This window comes from Manis pentadactyla, chromosome 12 (assembly GCF_030020395.1).
Source record: "Manis pentadactyla isolate mManPen7 chromosome 12, mManPen7.hap1, whole genome shotgun sequence".
Taxonomy (NCBI): Eukaryota; Metazoa; Chordata; class Mammalia; order Pholidota; family Manidae; genus Manis; species Manis pentadactyla.
The window spans coordinates 66,572,023-66,588,579 of record NC_080030.1 but is presented as its reverse complement, the minus strand read 5'-3'; the positions used below and the strand labels follow the sequence as shown (position 1 = coordinate 66,588,579).

The following is a 16,557-nucleotide window of genomic DNA, read 5'->3' as shown; positions in this document are numbered from 1 at the left end:
TAGACCAATAACATTTTAAAATATGACATGGCAGGTTTTAAAAAAATCTTTCCTTGCAAATCAATTCAAGTGGTAACATTTTCTATAAGAATGATATATTTAATTATCAGTCTTCTATACCCTTTTTAGAAGCTGTTATAAAAATCTAAGAAAATGAGTACAATATTTTATAATAATGAAGATAGAAATTAATCATGTTTCATAAACAAAATGGCATTTGTAAACAATTATAGTTACATTTCCTATTAACATTCTAGTTTTGATTTTCACCCTTTAATTTTTGTAATACTTTCTCCATTAGCAGCAATAATACAAACTAAATATACTAGAGATTTTCTCCAACCCAAAGGAAGCATTTAGTGGTTTAACATTGGCATCAATCCATTCAGAAGAAAATTGTATCTCATTTGTAAGGAATCTATGATCACTCAAGGAACTTGGTTAGTTCTTGGCATTAAAAGCTTTCGATACAACTTGTAGATATACTCTTGATTGAAACATATATACTTTTGCCCCAGGATAAAGTTTGGGTCATTGTTTAATGGTATTAAATGATAATTTCATCTTTATGTAATTGCTTAAATTGTAATAAATTCTCAAATATCTCATAAACCGATGCATTTTTATTATAGTTTGAAATGTCAAAAGGGAACAGTAATACTAAAATACTAAAAACAACTTACCTTCAGGCTTTGATAAAAATAAGATAATAAAAAGCTAATGTTTAAAATTAAATAATTGAAGACAGGTATTATGCGTTCTGAATTTTTCTTAACCCAGCAGTAACTATTAAACAGATCTCTAACCTGTGTTTAAATCTAACAAACAACTAAAAGTACATAAAAGAGATATATAACCACTTTTTTTAACACAGATGTTACTTATCATGGTGCATATGTTATTACACCAGTATGACAACAGAAAACATTTTAGGCATTTCCTCACATAACTTGTTCCAGTACTATATATCCAATAGGAGTTCAATAAATACATATTCAAGTGTTGATGAATACAAAACACACATATTCTTCATCAATCAGAATCATGTATACAGGAAATGGAATGATGATTATTGCATTAATAAAACATACTGTACTTTTATTGTATGCTAAATTCAAAGAACTTATTAAATTAAAATAATTAAATAGCAAATTCTTAAAATTCTAAAAAAGTGCACTTACTTGAAATTGGTTTTGGTTTGTCTAAAGAGTAAAAAAGACAAGAGAAGAAAATCAGTGATAATTTTTTATCTATAGGTAAAATATTATCAGCCCTTTCTGTTTCCTATTTCTGCCCACTTGAGTTAAAATAGGAATAGATTAAGCTTACATTAAAATGAATGATAGTCAATGCATTGTGGGTAATTTTTAAGTCATATTCTCAATGAATTTCCTATAGCAGAAATTATAGAGCTGTAAAATACAGACTCTTCCTCTCTTTTATATCTCTGTAAAACTGCATCTTGATTTGATGCAATATGAATGCTCACAATAATCTGAATTTCTTACTGTTTCAGAATGACATGAAGTGAATTTTTCTGCCAGTATCCTTTCAGAATACAGATTAATTCATGAAAGCTATTTAAACTCTCCTAATCCAGTATTTTGAATGAAGTTGACTTTATAAAACCTCAGCGAGAATAAATGAGTGGTAGGTGAAAAACACAAAACTATATAATCAAAAAGCATTGTCTGCCTTCAATATTCCTTGTCTTCTGAAACTATTAACTAAAAAAATTGATTATGCAAGCTTACAACTAAAGAACCACTTATTCATAAAAAACAGACACATATGGTCAGGACTGTGAATAATTTGAATCATCCAAAATTAGGTCAACTATCTATAAAATATCTATAAAAATTACATCGAATGTATCTTTTCATTAAAAAATTTTATTTTAAGAAATTTTACCCCAAAGATAAATTCGCAAAACTAGACTGGTAAATATACTTATTATTGTACATCATTTTAAGAAGCTTGTTAGACAACTTTAAACATTTGTCAATCAGAGACTAGTTAAGTAAACTGTGTGGAACTATACAATAGGATACTATTAATGAGGAAATTCTTTATGTACTGATAAAAACAATCTTTAAAATACATTCTTGAATAGAAAACTCTATGGACAGAGCTATTTATAGTATGTCATGGTTTGTATAAAAAAGAAAAGTAAGGACCACATATTTATTTGTATATATATGTATGTGTATATATATATGTATATATATATGTATGTATATATACTAGTGTATATATATATATATATATATATTGCTAGAAGGGTACATTAAGAAATAATAGTGATTATTTATTGGATATTATTGGATATTATGGACTGGAACTGGTAGAATGAAAAAAAAGATAGGAGGAGAGGGAGAGATATTTTCAGTTGCCTCCTATATGTCTTTTGTTTGAACCACGCCAAGTATGACATATCTTAAAAACTGAATAATGTTTTTAAGAGAAGCTCACAGTTGTAGATTGACATATATTTTATTTTAAGAAAATATGTCAAGTTGAAATTCATTATTAGTCTTAAGTGAAATAAACATATCCAATTAGATATCAGTAGTGAATCAACTTTATCAGTATGGTAAATGATATTAATATTGACAACTGTGAAACACTAATATTTTGAAAGGGTCTTGTTAATCATGAAAGTAAATACTATTTCGTTAATATGACTATATTGTAATAGTATGTTTGGCAATCCATATATTTTGGTTATATTAGGCAAATATTTGATTTTGAACAATAGAACAGCCCTTATAATCAGATAAACTAGATTTTACTACAAAACCACAAGACTAAACATTACCATGAGATAAAATGAAAATCACATTTATGCTTTATTTAATTTTCAAATTTAATTAAAATAGTGAGTTAAGACAGAATGTAAACCAAAAAAGCAAAAACACCTGTTTTTGTAGGTGGAGATTCTTTTTCTTGATGTTCAACTTTTTCTAGAGAGAGAAATGAAAATTAACTGGCACTCTGTGGGTTGTTTGTGTAGCAAGCAATTCTTATTTATATATTGGCAGGCAATCCTCAATTTATATGGGAAGCATGCCCCCAAAGTAATTTGCATATAACTTGGAACACAGAAAGCTATCACCATAGAAACGCACTATAAAGAAGGTCAGGTTCATTCTCAGGGCATCCTGTAAGATGTACAAAAGTACTATCCCTCATGAGGCCATGTGTATAAGAAGGGAGGATAAAATATGACAGAGCAGAATCATTAAAAGGATATCTCTTTCTTTGCCAAAGGTTAAGTCATTCTTTGGGGATATTTTAAAGCAAATAACATTTGCCTTTGTCACTTCACAAGCTCCCCTTTTACCTCTCTGACTTCTTGCAATTCCCTTTTTGCTGGGTCTGAAGCAGTTTTGTGCTGGACATTAATTTCTTGTTGAAAATTTAACCAAGACTTGCTCTATTCCAGAAAGTACCACATTTTATGTTTTCATTTTCCTGAAGCACATTGTCTTTCCAGGCCCAGTTAGAACTCTTACAGATGAATCTCAACTAAGTCTAGAACATGACAAATGGAATCAAAATATGTAATTGACATCCTGCTTAGCCCTCTGAAAAATATTTGAATTAAGATAATTAGATTTCTGTTTTTAATCAAAAGTGGAATTTCAAATGAAGACATATAGGGTAGGATATTTTGAATAGAGCTGAGGATATTTGGTAACATAGCATATCACTCACAAGTGTTAGCTCTTTCTAATCATCTTCAGGTTTAGTTCTCCTGAGCTCGGACTGATGTTTGTCCTTTCCTTCCCTCATTCCTGTATTTGGAGAGACTCTAAAAGTACTACTGTTTTACCCCAAATTGTGCACCAACAGTGAAGTAGGTGGGGAAAATGTGAGACCCATGTTGTCATAAGACTAAATTGGATATTTGAAAATTAGGGATAGACAGCATTACACAATGAACATTCATGAACTCAATTTGCATGAATGTTAATATTAAGCAAGCAAAATAAAAGGAAATTAAGAAGCTAATATTCAAGTTATTAAACTATCATAATAACATCACTGCAAAAGCATAATAATATACAATAATTATAATAATAACATAAAATACAACTTCAAAAACCATGCAACAGGTTCTAGGATGTGAATGTGTTCTATTTAGGCTCATATATTTGCCCTATATCTCTTGAACCACTTACAGGACCTCCTAACTTTTAAATTCATCTTTGGATCTTGTTAACAAAGTATTTATTCAGGGCCAGAGAATATTTGACTAACAGCCACTCATGCTTTTGTCTAAGCTTGCATTTCACAAATACACCTCCTTCAAGGACCAACATCACAATTCCAGCACAATTTTGGACATACTTATTACTTGTGTGACAATGAACCAATGTTCATGCCTTCTTGGGCCAAATTGTCACCTTTTAAACTCTCTATCACAGAAATCTCTGTTACATTCCTGAACAGTAAAATGGATGATCTTTTAAGTCACACTCATGACAAAAAGTCCATGATTTTAATAAACAAATGGCCAAATTTTTATAATTACATGGATTTCTAAATACCTACCTATAGTATAATTAATGCTACCTAAGGCAAGCACATTAAAAACAGTATGTGGTTCATAACACTGATAATTATATATCATTTCACCTTCCTTTGTTATTCATTATGTATATTTAAAAGATTGCCCAACTATTCTAATTTCTTGGTGGTATTTCATAGCCTATACGAACTCAGTCTTTGAATATTAATAATAGCGATACAACTTCCAGAGATTTCTTCTGTGTAATTATAATGGACTATTAATTAGTAGTGAAAAATAAGGATGTCAAATCAAAGCTATAGTGATAACATCAACTTATCATGTCTACAAGTGTTTGGACTTAACACTAAAAATAACAACATAAAAACCCCAAGCAAGTTGTTAAAGTTGAAATAGCCAAGCAATACTTTGCAGCTTTTATTTTTTTCATCTCTTACTTGCTGATTTGGACTTGACTGTGGAGAATGGGGGAAAGTAAATGGCATATTGATGAGTATAAACCATTAAAAGAAAAACCTCTTTAGCATATGCATATATTTCTTTTTAGTTTAAGCTTATTTTATTGTATTAAACTAAATCCATTCTCTCTCAGAACTATTATTTCACTGTAAGCAAATAATCAATTGCACTGCTTATTGATAATTTAAAACACACATAATGTATGTAAAATTTAAAACAATCAATATATTTTGGACACAAATGCATTGAGCTAGCTTTCTCATAATTCCCGAATACCCATATAATGAAATGAGATACTCAGGGGCCATATTAGCACCTTACAGGGCAAATTAGAGAAATATTACCTGAAATTATGAGATCTGGCAATGGATAGAATACAGTACAATGGTGATATGAGGCAATGTAAAAATGGTCTTACAAGTTTTCTTTCTCATGTGATAATATGCTATAATTTCTATCAACAAATTAGTTCTTCCTTGAATTGTATTATATTTTCCTCTGAGGAACTATTAAATCCTGATTATCATGATTATTTCAGTTAAGAGAAAGAAATTTCTTCATGGGTTTTTTCTTTCATAATGATTTTTAGCATAAAATGGGACTCTATTCATTGCCAAGTTGGGTAGGGGTACTGCCTTGGAATCAAATGGAGGAGATGCAGTGGTTCAAGATGTTAGTTAAGACGAAGACTCAGTTTCAGTCCCTTATAGGAAAGAACTCCAGAATTACAAGAATGTGTGCACCTTTTTTTCCTACTCTGAAATAATGAGATGGATTGTTTTTGCTTTAATATTACATATTCTGCTGATCATTATTTAAGGCAGATTTAAAAAGTTATACAACCACATAATGCAGTGCAGAGTTCTCATGAAAGGAAATTATTCCATCTAATACATAAACAGCAGATAGTGTCAGATTCACATGATTTTAAAATTTGAGAAAATGTGGTTATAAAATAAGATAAAGCACTTAATAGTATATGATAATTGGTGCACTACATGGATTTCCTCAAGAATTATATGTAAGCTTAGGGCAATAACACTTTCAAAAAATAAAGTTATAACACTCTAAGTTTCCACTATTATTTTTACCCATTATATTTTTTAGTTATTTACAAGAATTCACAACCTTAGAGTTTATGGCACTATAAGTCCACACACTTTAGTGAAGATGTGTGTGTGTGTGTACCCACATACCATAAAACTGATACATAGAAGAAAAATATGAAATATCTTACTTACCTGTTTTTTCTATTGTGGTAGCTTTTACCTGCTTGAGAACTTTTTCTTCTGTGATAGGAAAAAAATTAACACAAGTAGAAAATTTAAATGTATCGGTACAAAACTGTGACATATTTCAACCTTGATATGTTGTACTTTCTTTGAAATAACGCCAAATACGGAGAAAAACTTAGCTGTTTCTTCAGTAAAACAGCAAGTGATATCTTCTGTTTAAATTGGGTAGGAGCACAAAGAAAATCTGTCCAGCTGCAGATGTCCTTTCCAGCTATTTTGCCATAAAATTTTCCTAATTTGAATAATCTCCTAATTTACCAACACACACCTTATCTCTTGCCTTCATTGTATGTCACTGTTATTTATCTACACAGAGGCACTGTTCTATAAAATATGTATCTTCTCATTGTGAAATTAGAACAGAAAGAAGCAAATTTGATCTTTCTTGTGCAAGGTACTTTCATGGGAACACAGGATTAGTTTAGAAACCCAAGTTTTTTATGGCACAAAGCTTAGGGGAAGTAAGAGGAACATTTATGGGATGTCTTCTGTCCTTTATGTTTTTACAGATATAGTCAGAGATTTGGGCCAAAGTAAAGAGGTTATCACAATGATCCTAAATAAAATTAAACTTTTCAAGTATTCAGCAGGTGGAAGTAATCAGCTGGTCCAATATCCTAATAAGAAAGTTTCACTGGGAAACAAGAATTTGGAGTATGAATGTTATCACTGAAATAAAAGAAAGATATGGGTAGAGGATAATGCATTTTGTGTACACTCAGACTAAACTACTTTCATTCTCTCTGTATTTCACTTCAAAATGGCTGGCATTTGGGGAAGTGAAGGAAATAACAGGATTTTATCATTCAGTAAATTAGGGGGTTTGAAAGTTATTCGCAAGGTGTTGCTTATGCCACCACAAACAGGTGTCCTTGCCTCCCCACACTCCAGTTCTGCTTTCTTTATTCGGGAGGTTTCTGTTAATGTCTCATATTCTTTAGACCACAGACAAGTACAATCAAACTGATTCAAACCCATTTTAAGCAGATTTTCTGAGGCAAAACTTTAAAAATGTAAGCAAAAGTTTCCTAAGATATGCTTAGAGAAAGTATGTTTTTAACTTAACTAAAGATTCTGGTTTAGCCACATTCACAATCTTACATAAACAATGCATCCTGGAATGAAGGGTAGTATTCTACAGAATAACTGAAGCTTGGGGGAGTTTTGAAATTAAACTCATATTTAATTAGCTTAAGTTAAAACTTAGTTTCCAGTCTTAAATAAAAACTAGCTCATAAACTTGTTTCAGTAAATTCTCTCTATGAGCAGAACACATTGGCTTATCTCTATTTTCTCCAAAAAATAAAACTAAGAGTGAAAAGAAGGAAAAAGAGACAAAGAAGGAGGGATGAAGGCAGGCAGATAGGAATCAGGAAGGAATATTGATTTCCTTTTCTTGGGAGTTTTGGGATCTAAGACAATCACGTTTGAATAAGCCATTCTGAATTATACATCTTCTAAGGGTGTCTTGTCCCAGACGAACAGAACAAAACAAAATAAACAGCCCCTTCACCTGAGTCCTGGTGTGGATGGTCTTTGCACTGTGTCTGATAGGAAGGGATGACTAGCTGTCTTGTTACACCGACAAGTTAAGTTTCAGTACAAAAGCATTGTGAAAATTGGAGATGTTCTAGTAGCTGGATGACTTAACACATGAATCATCCCTAATAACTTCAGATTTGACTCTAAACTCTTAATCCTGCTATAGATAGAACAGTGAGAGACTATTTCACACAGTAAGTACCACCTGCACAATACCTGGTTTACCATGAGAAACAGTCTTGTCTGGTTTCACTATGTCTTGTTCTGAAAATAATAAAAAGAAAATATTTTCAAATATTTACAAGCTTTATAAATTAATATATGGTGAATTTTCTTGGTGACATAGGTAGTGATTTGTTAAGCAGAAAATAACTAACAAATTTTAATGAATGTGACCATGAAATAAAAACTGTTCCTAAATTTCATGTCATCCTAGTTTATACTGAAAACTCAAATGTTTTGATTTTACAGCAATAATTTACAAGAAATTCTTATTTACATTTAAACACTTATGATTTCCAAAGCATAGGCTATAATAAAGCATAAATACTGAAGTATATATTACAAATATATATTATTGAAAATATTTACTATTTTCTTGTAAAAACTTCTACGTAAGTATTATAGATGAAATTAATATACATACTGTATATTTTAGTTTTAGATGAAGCTAAAAAGGAAACATATATTTATTAAAAAACATTCAATTAAGTCACCTGCAAATTATAGTATTTAGCAGTAATAAAAGTTTTAAATGGTACTAGGTCTAACTAGAAGTTTTAAATTTATTGGAATTCTGGTAAAAAAAGAAAAAGAGGTGGGGGGGTGCAAAATGCAAAATATTTCTATCTGGTACATACACTCACCTGTAGCAAATAAGAACAGTCAGGAAAATAAATCATAAGATAGTAGTTAGATATTTATATGCCTTGGTATGTTAAAAATATATTATTTATAATGACTAGATTCAAGTTTATGATCAGTTGCTAGGTAAGCTCAGGTAAGAATTAAAGGGGTAAGATAGTACTGTATACACATATAAACTTGTTGAATTTGTTGATATTTAAGAATCCTGCTATGCAATTTCTTATGCAGAGACATAGTTCCCATAAAGCCTGAGGTTTTTTTTTTAACTTCCTTAGGTCAGTAGCTAGCTGGAACCAGAGTTAGGACTTAAACACTAAGTAGCAATGTAAACTTGGAAAGGTCACCCTAATCTTAGGTCACTGTTACCACTTAATAAAATAGTTGTTAGTCTGAGACAATCTCTTAGTGGGAGTTTTGAGTAAACCAGACATGGGCAGAATCCTAGCTCCAACATTTATTATCTTGAAATTTTTGGAAAAATAGCTTCCTTTCTGAACTTAGTCTATTGAACTGTTTCCACACGTATTAAATACAGATAATGATTGTCATATTGCAAGTCTCTCATAGTGATAGGATGAAAATAAAAATCCTATCCTATTCCTTAGCTCACAGCAGATACTTAGTAAGTTCTTGTCCTCTTTTCCTTCAAATCCCAGTGGCCTATGATTTGTGAGTGTGTAAGTCTGGTGTATTTTCAGAAGTAAACCCACAAATTAAAAATAATCATACTAGATTTTGAAGATTCCCCCAGAAATGTCTCCTGAAAACTGGAGTCTCTGCTGAGGTCCATTTAAAGCCACGTTCTAGATGTTTTTGCCTATGGAATAACCCCATTGTCACCTAACCCAGTATTGTAAAGCCATATTGAGCAATGAGGTAGAAATACTGAGGATCAGGGAGACTGTGTTAATCTAGGCTGGTGGGTGGTAACAGAGGCAATATCAGCTCAGCAACTATTTAAGAATAAAAATAAAAAACACTGATACCTAGTTTTGCTTCCTTCTTAACTTGTGACTCTGAGGGGAAACAAAAGGCCCAAATTTTAAAAGCTAAAAAACACTGAAGCATAAATTCATGTTTGGAAATTATTTTATTTCATTTTACTTTACCATAACTGAAAAAGTAGAGTTTTACTAAAACTTATTCTAGTTTCTTGCTGGCTTGTCAGTCCTAATCTATTAAATATACAGTAGTTAAAATCATGCCATGTACATGTCTTATCATTCAGTTGTTCCTACTGCTAATTGATTTTAACATGAATTTTCTATGCTTTTTTTCAAAAAGGTTATTGTGGAGAATAGTTTCAATGTCAAAATAAGGGAGATGATTTGATGAAAAAGTTGTCAGAGTCTCTTTGAAATATATCTAATTGAGCACTTACACGATTTAGAAATTTATACAAATAGTGCTATAGCTTGAATTGTGTCCCCGCAAAAGATAAAAGATATGTTGAAGTTCTAAACCTCCAAACCTCAGAAAGTGACCTTATTTGGAAATTAGATTTTTGCAGATGTGAAAGGTAAGATGATGTCCTACTGGAGTAGGGTGGGTCCTTAATCCAATCTGACTCTGTCCTTATAAGTAGAGAAGAGACACAGAGCTAGACACACACAGGCAGAAGATGGCCACGGAATGATGGAAGCAGAGATTGGAGGGATGTATCTGCCAGCCAAGGGACACCAGGGGTTGATGGCAACCAGAAGTCAGAGGAGAGAAGGAAAAATTCTCCTCTACTGCTTTCAAAGGGAAGCATGGCTCTGCTGACATCTTGCCTCAGGACTTTCATCTCTAGAATTGTGAGAGAATAGCTTTTTGTTGTTTAAAGCTACCCAGTTTGTGGAACTTCATTCCCGAAAATCAAGGCAGTGAATAGTGTTGTTGCTGGAAAGTTGGGTGCTGCTCTACCACATACATATAAATGTGGAAGTGGTTTGGGATTAGGTAATGGGTAAAGGCTGGAAGAAAATTGAGGCACTTGATTAAAAAATGCCTAGACTTCTCTGAAAAAACTATTGGCAGAAATAATGACATTGAAGTCTATTCTGCTGAGGACTCAGAAAGAATAGAGGAGAGCTACAAAGCAAGCTTCTGTCATCTCAGAGAATACGTGTATTATCATGAGCAAGTTGCTAGAAATAGGAATGTTAAATGTGCTTTTGGTGACGTCTCAGAGGAAAATGTGGAACATGGTATTGGATACTGGAGGAAGGGCAGTCTTTCATAGTGGCAGAGAACTTGGCTGAATTGTTTTCTTCTGTTGGGTGGAAGGTATAATTTGATAATTTGTAAGTGAAAAACATGGATATTTAGTTGAGTAAAGTTCCAAGTGTGGAAGGTGCAGCCTGGTTTCTCCTTGCTACTTAATAAAATATGAAAAGAAAGATAAATTCAGGAATGAACTGTTAAGCAAAAGGAACCAGCACTTGACGATTTGGAAAATCCTTAACCTATCTAGCATGCTGGAGGCAGGGTTAAAGGTGGGGCTGGACAAACTCATGGATCCAATATACCACCTCAACAGAAGGCAAGAATAGACATGTTTTCCAGGACAGGTCTGTAGAGAACCCCCTTGTCCAATGGGTTGGACCGTCAAGAATTGAAGGCAAGACTGGTTATGTTTTTGCGAAGTTTTTACAAGCAGAAAGCGCTGGCCTGGACATAAATGGAAAGAGACAGGACTAAATAAAAGAATGACAACTCTAAGGGCAGAGCCATGAATTCAAATTATCTGGGTGATGGCAAACATCCCAAGTAGAGAGGTCAGGGCTGCCACCCAGGTGGGCCTAAGTGTAGAGCCACCATGCTAACAGGTCCAGAGGACATAACTGTGAGCCAAAGAAGATACTTGACATGTAATAACATTTTTCCCTTACTGTTTTGGATTTACTTGGGACAGCGACCCCTTTATTTCCTTCCAGTTTCTCCCTTTTGGAATGGCAATCTATCTTAGCCTGTAACACTAATTTTAGAAGCAAATAATTTGTTTTCTGGTTTCATAGGTACACAGATGGAGAAAAATTTTCTTCAAGACTCATAGCCCAAGTGTCACTCATAACTGACTTAGATAGGATTTGGGACTTTGAACTGATGACATTTTGTACTTAGTTGATGCTAAAATGATTGAGACTCTTAGGACTATTGGAATTGAGTGATTGTATTTTGTTACATGGACATGAATTTTGGGGGACCAGAGGGCATACCTTTATGGGTCGAATTGTGTCCTCCTAAAAGATATGCTGAAGGGCAAACCCCCAGTACCTCACAATGTGATCATATTTGGAAACAGGATCATTGCAATTGTCCCTAGTTAAGATGTTTTTATGTGAGAGTAGACTGAGTTCCTATTCTAAAATTATTGATGTCCTTATAAAAAGGGGAGATGGGTTAAAGATACAAAGGGAGATTTTCTCATATAATGACAGAGGCTGAGACCGGAGTGCTGTATCTTCAAGCCAAAGAATACCAAGGACTGTTCATGAAAAAACAGAAGCCAGAAGAGGCAAGGAAGAATTCTTACTTACAGGGGGTTCAAGGGAAACATGGACCTGCTGACACCTTGTTTTTCAGAGTTCTAGAATTGTGAGAGAATAAATTTCTGTTGTTTTGATTTTATCTTGTTTGTGTTATTGTATTATAGCCATCCTATACTAACATAGCTGGGAAACATGAACCAAAGTTTTAACTGTTTGGAAAATGAGATTGCTTTGTGTTCTGTTGCCTACTGCAATCCTCAGAAATGTTCACTGACTCAGGAGCCGCCAGAAATAGAAGAGTGAGAGCAACTGCTTTTCTGGCGGGATGTCTGTGCCCTATACTAATCGGTAAAAATAAGAATTTCATAAGTTTCAACTGAATTAGTCAATTGTTTCTGCTACCATATAAATTTATCAGTGTTTCACCTTTGTAAATTTTTCTAGGAACAGGTAATATAGATAAATACATATTATGTTTGTTTTTTTTAAAGTTGGTTAAAGATAAAATATTTGCACCAGGATATAATATTTGTGAAGAGGTATGCTATTCATTCTAAATATGGAATGAAAATATGAATCTATACATAAAATATACATACCTGGCTTCTCTTCCTTTTTTACTTGTGTTTCTAAAAATAAAGGTAAACATTAGTAATATGATTATATAAAGATATTTATTTCCTGTACTCATTCATTTTTCTTTTACATATTATTCATTGTTTCTTAATCTTCCATATTAATTTTCTTCTTTTTATGATTGAAGCAAATTAATACAAACAGACAAGGAAAGGTTCCTCATTATCAATCTTATTCGTGATAAGAATTATTTTGAGAAAAAATGGAAATGGGAATGATGATTTTTAATGAGTACTTAATGGAAGGTACTGGTTTGTACCTCCAGTGAGAAAAGGATGAGGGAAATATCAGCATGGCATATTCTCAGAAATACACTTACAATAATAGGCACATTGTTTACACAAAATAGTTAAGACTTTGACTTTAAGCAAAATATTCAGCAGTGGAATCAGAGGGTGAATAAAAAGCATGCATTTAAGATTTATTTATTTTTTTTGGCATGCACATAACATACGTGGAGGCTTAGGCTTGACTTCTTTGTCTAGAAAATTTTAAAAATTATTAAACTGTTAAAATGAAAAAATCAGTAAAAATTATTAAAACTGTCATTCAGTTGTTTTTGAATTGACATTTAAAATGATAGAATATTATATATTTGAAAATCAAAATAAAAAATATAGAGCCCATCTATCATTCTTTATTGAAATCCTACAAGAGATGTAATTTAATGTCTACTCCAAGTTACTAATTAAAACAACCATTTTAAATAATAAAACTCTTAGTTTAATTTCATTGAACCATTTAAAAGTAATTTGCTCACAAACTCGTGCATGCAATGTTAACTTTTTAATCTAATATTGATAGCCCATATAATTTTATTTTGTGAAATTACTTTCAGTCCTTCATTATCCAACATGAAAAATCTAAGGCTTGCTTTAATTTCTGTTAACATTATTGATATGTTATCTGTCCCAGTGTAATAGGTTAACAAATGATTGCTGCTGAATTTGGAACTCTTGATGACTAGAAATATATGCTTCTACTGCATATTGGATTTCTAGTGCAAAGATTGACAAATTTTCTATGCAAGGTCAGAGAGTATATATTTATGACTTTTGGGCCATGTGATCTCCGGCACAGCTGTTCAACTCTGCTGAAGCACAGAAGCAGCCATGAACAATATGTAAATGATAGGACTGACTGTGTTCCAATGTTTCTTTATTTACAGAAACTTGTGGCTCATCTATAGGCCATTGTTTCCCATCCTCTGCCCTGTCCACAGTCAGTTTTAATTTTCTTTTATCATCTCAACAAAGATTTTGAAGTAAACAAAAACACCTTCCTTTGATTGTGTATTCCCTTATAAATGCCATTTGATACCTTTCCATCACTGCTCAACTCAGCTTCTTAAGAATGCCATCTTTATTTGCTTTTTCTTCTTCTTGACTCCCATTTAATCGGTTCACTGTAATCTAGCTTCTATTCCCACCATTTCATTTATCAGGCCTCTCAGGTTACCAATTCTCCTTTATCTGCCAACATCAATGGACATATCCAACTATGTTGATCACTTCCCCCTTAAGTCCCTGTTCACTTAGCTTCTTGGAAAGGTGCACCTAACATACTCTACTGTAATGGGATAAATATTAATATTGCCCTTATTTATTCTCAAAAGTGTCTTAGTGAGTTCTGCTTCTCCAAGATACAATAGGAGGGCCCTGTTTATCCCTCACACTTAAAACTATAGAAAAGAGACAAAATATACAAAATGATGGCTTCAGAGATATTGGACATCAGACAATAAAGGACAGTGATCCTTAAGTGATGGGAAACGAATGTAGTGTGCCCTATGATTGTCCCAGCTTAATGCCTTGGGAAAGTTACAAGGCCATAATGCAGAAATGGCGCTGTTGATGAGATGGAGCTGGGAGTCTGGAAAGGCCAAGAGAGCTACTAGAAATCACAGATCAGAGTGATGTAAAGCACAGAGCTGCAGAAAGAAGGTGAAAGAGAGAAAAAGAGGTAAAATTCTGGGGACCTGTGAAAGACCCCTTAATTCTTCAGAGGAACACTGATCAGCCTATGCACACAAGATACTACTTGAGGCCCAGGGAGAGAAACACTGGGAATAATACTGTAGATCTTTACAGTAGACACTGAGGTTGGGTAGTGTTGGTCCTCCAACCTTGTTCTGTTTCTTCAGTATTTTCTTGGCTATTCCAGGCATTTTTCCATTCTAAGTAAACTTAAGAATCAGTTTGTTAATATCTACAAAATAACTAGCTGGGATTTTGGTAGATGTTGCATTGAATCTATAGATCAAGTTGGGAAGAACTGACATCTCAATATTGAATCTTCTACTTGACTAACATGAATTCCCACCATTTATATAGAGATTGTGATTTTTTTTCATCAGAGTTTTGTTCTTTTTACTTTTTATTTGGCTAACTCTTATGTAAGGCTCAACTCAGGTATCTCTCCCTCAGAAATCCCATTTAATGTAGTTTGACTGCTTTCCCCCTTTATGTGCCAGCAATAGTTTCTAAATGTCTCAATCACTATTAATTGCAATTAACCATAAATATTTATTTAAGTGACTACCTTTCCATTTAGACTGTGAGATATTTTATAATGAAGATTGTGTTTATCCATCACTGAATCCAGTGAAATGGTATAATACCCAGTACATGGTTACATGGTAGACACTCAGTTACTATTTGTTCATTAGGTAAACAAAATAGTTAATGAAAATAAGGAAATGCAAATGGAGGAACTGAGCCAAGAAAAAATACATAGATAAGAATCATATTACAACATAAAATGCATGTTGAAGTTACTGTATACTTTGTTGACTTGGCATGACAGTTCCCCTTAGCTTTCAGGTGCTCAGGTAAGGATAAAAAGTAAAACCAGTTATACAACTCACAATGTTTTAAGATATAAGCAAATCAGTTTCTTTAAGAGAAGCAAAACAATTCCTGGTAGTGTTACCTAAGATATATTTGTCTATGGGTTCTCATAAAAAAAAAAGTATAATGTAGTAAATAACATCTTCAACAGTATCCCTCCCCTAAATGTATAACCAATTTGCAGATATGACCAATTTAAGGTCTCTTTTGCCTGTGGGCTGCCTTATATGTTGATCTCCCTGTCTAGAATTCTTCTTCGTCATCTGGCTAAATTCCATTTATTATTCAGATATTACACCCCAAATAAGTTACTCTAGGTAGCTTTCCAGATCTGAGTTAGGTGCACCTTTCAAATCCCAATAGTATTCTCTCCTTACATTTATCTTAGAGCTAAAAATACTGTATTGAAATGTCTGTTTACTTGGTTATTTCCTCCAATATTCTATAACTTCCATATAAAAAGATGGTTCCTGCCATATTAGAATTTATCAACAAATATACCTTGACTGAATTAAATGAATATCTACTGTGCAAGAATTCCATGCCAGCAGCGGAGTGCAAAGTGAGACTGTAAGCTTCTCACTAGAAGCTGCTGGGTAAATGCCTCACTATAAGGCCATGAGAAACTTCTGCCAAAGGTCAGAGGTTGATTTAAGGAACCACCATTATTCTGCACAAGTAAATAAATATATTAATAATTAAGGGAAAAAAGTCAGACATCTTAGCACTGATACCTTAAATTTGAAAACAAATGTTTCTGGATATAACCAAATCTTCAGTCCATTAAATCAGTATAAGCATAATTGTTAACTTCAAAGAATATATTGCTTTGATATCCTCTTCAAGATTAACTTGTTGCTTTTTTAATGACTGAGTTCACTGCAATAAATGCTGTGTACTGT

The 16,557-nt window shown here is 32.8% G+C and overlaps 1 protein-coding gene across 2 annotated transcripts in view; it reads right to left on the bottom strand.

Moving 5' to 3' along the window:
- TRDN (triadin) overlaps positions 1 to 16,557 on the bottom strand; it is a 377,090-nt gene that overhangs the window by 28,389 nt on the left and 332,144 nt on the right. The window contains exons 25-32 of one of the 2 annotated variants that reach the window (XM_057489292.1): positions 13,261 to 13,287; positions 12,770 to 12,799; positions 9,684 to 9,713; positions 8,047 to 8,094; positions 6,235 to 6,282; positions 4,972 to 4,989; positions 2,919 to 2,963; positions 1,182 to 1,202 (exon numbers count right to left, since the gene is read on the bottom strand). In XM_057489292.1, coding sequence (XP_057345275.1) covers positions 1,182 to 1,202; positions 2,919 to 2,963; positions 4,972 to 4,989; positions 6,235 to 6,282; positions 8,047 to 8,094; positions 9,684 to 9,713; positions 12,770 to 12,799; positions 13,261 to 13,287 — 267 coding nt within the window. The remainder of the gene's footprint in view (positions 1 to 1,181; positions 1,203 to 2,918; positions 2,964 to 4,971; positions 4,990 to 6,234; positions 6,283 to 8,046; positions 8,095 to 9,683; positions 9,714 to 12,769; positions 12,800 to 13,260; positions 13,288 to 16,557) is intronic. The other variant, XM_057489293.1, reaches the window with a different exon arrangement.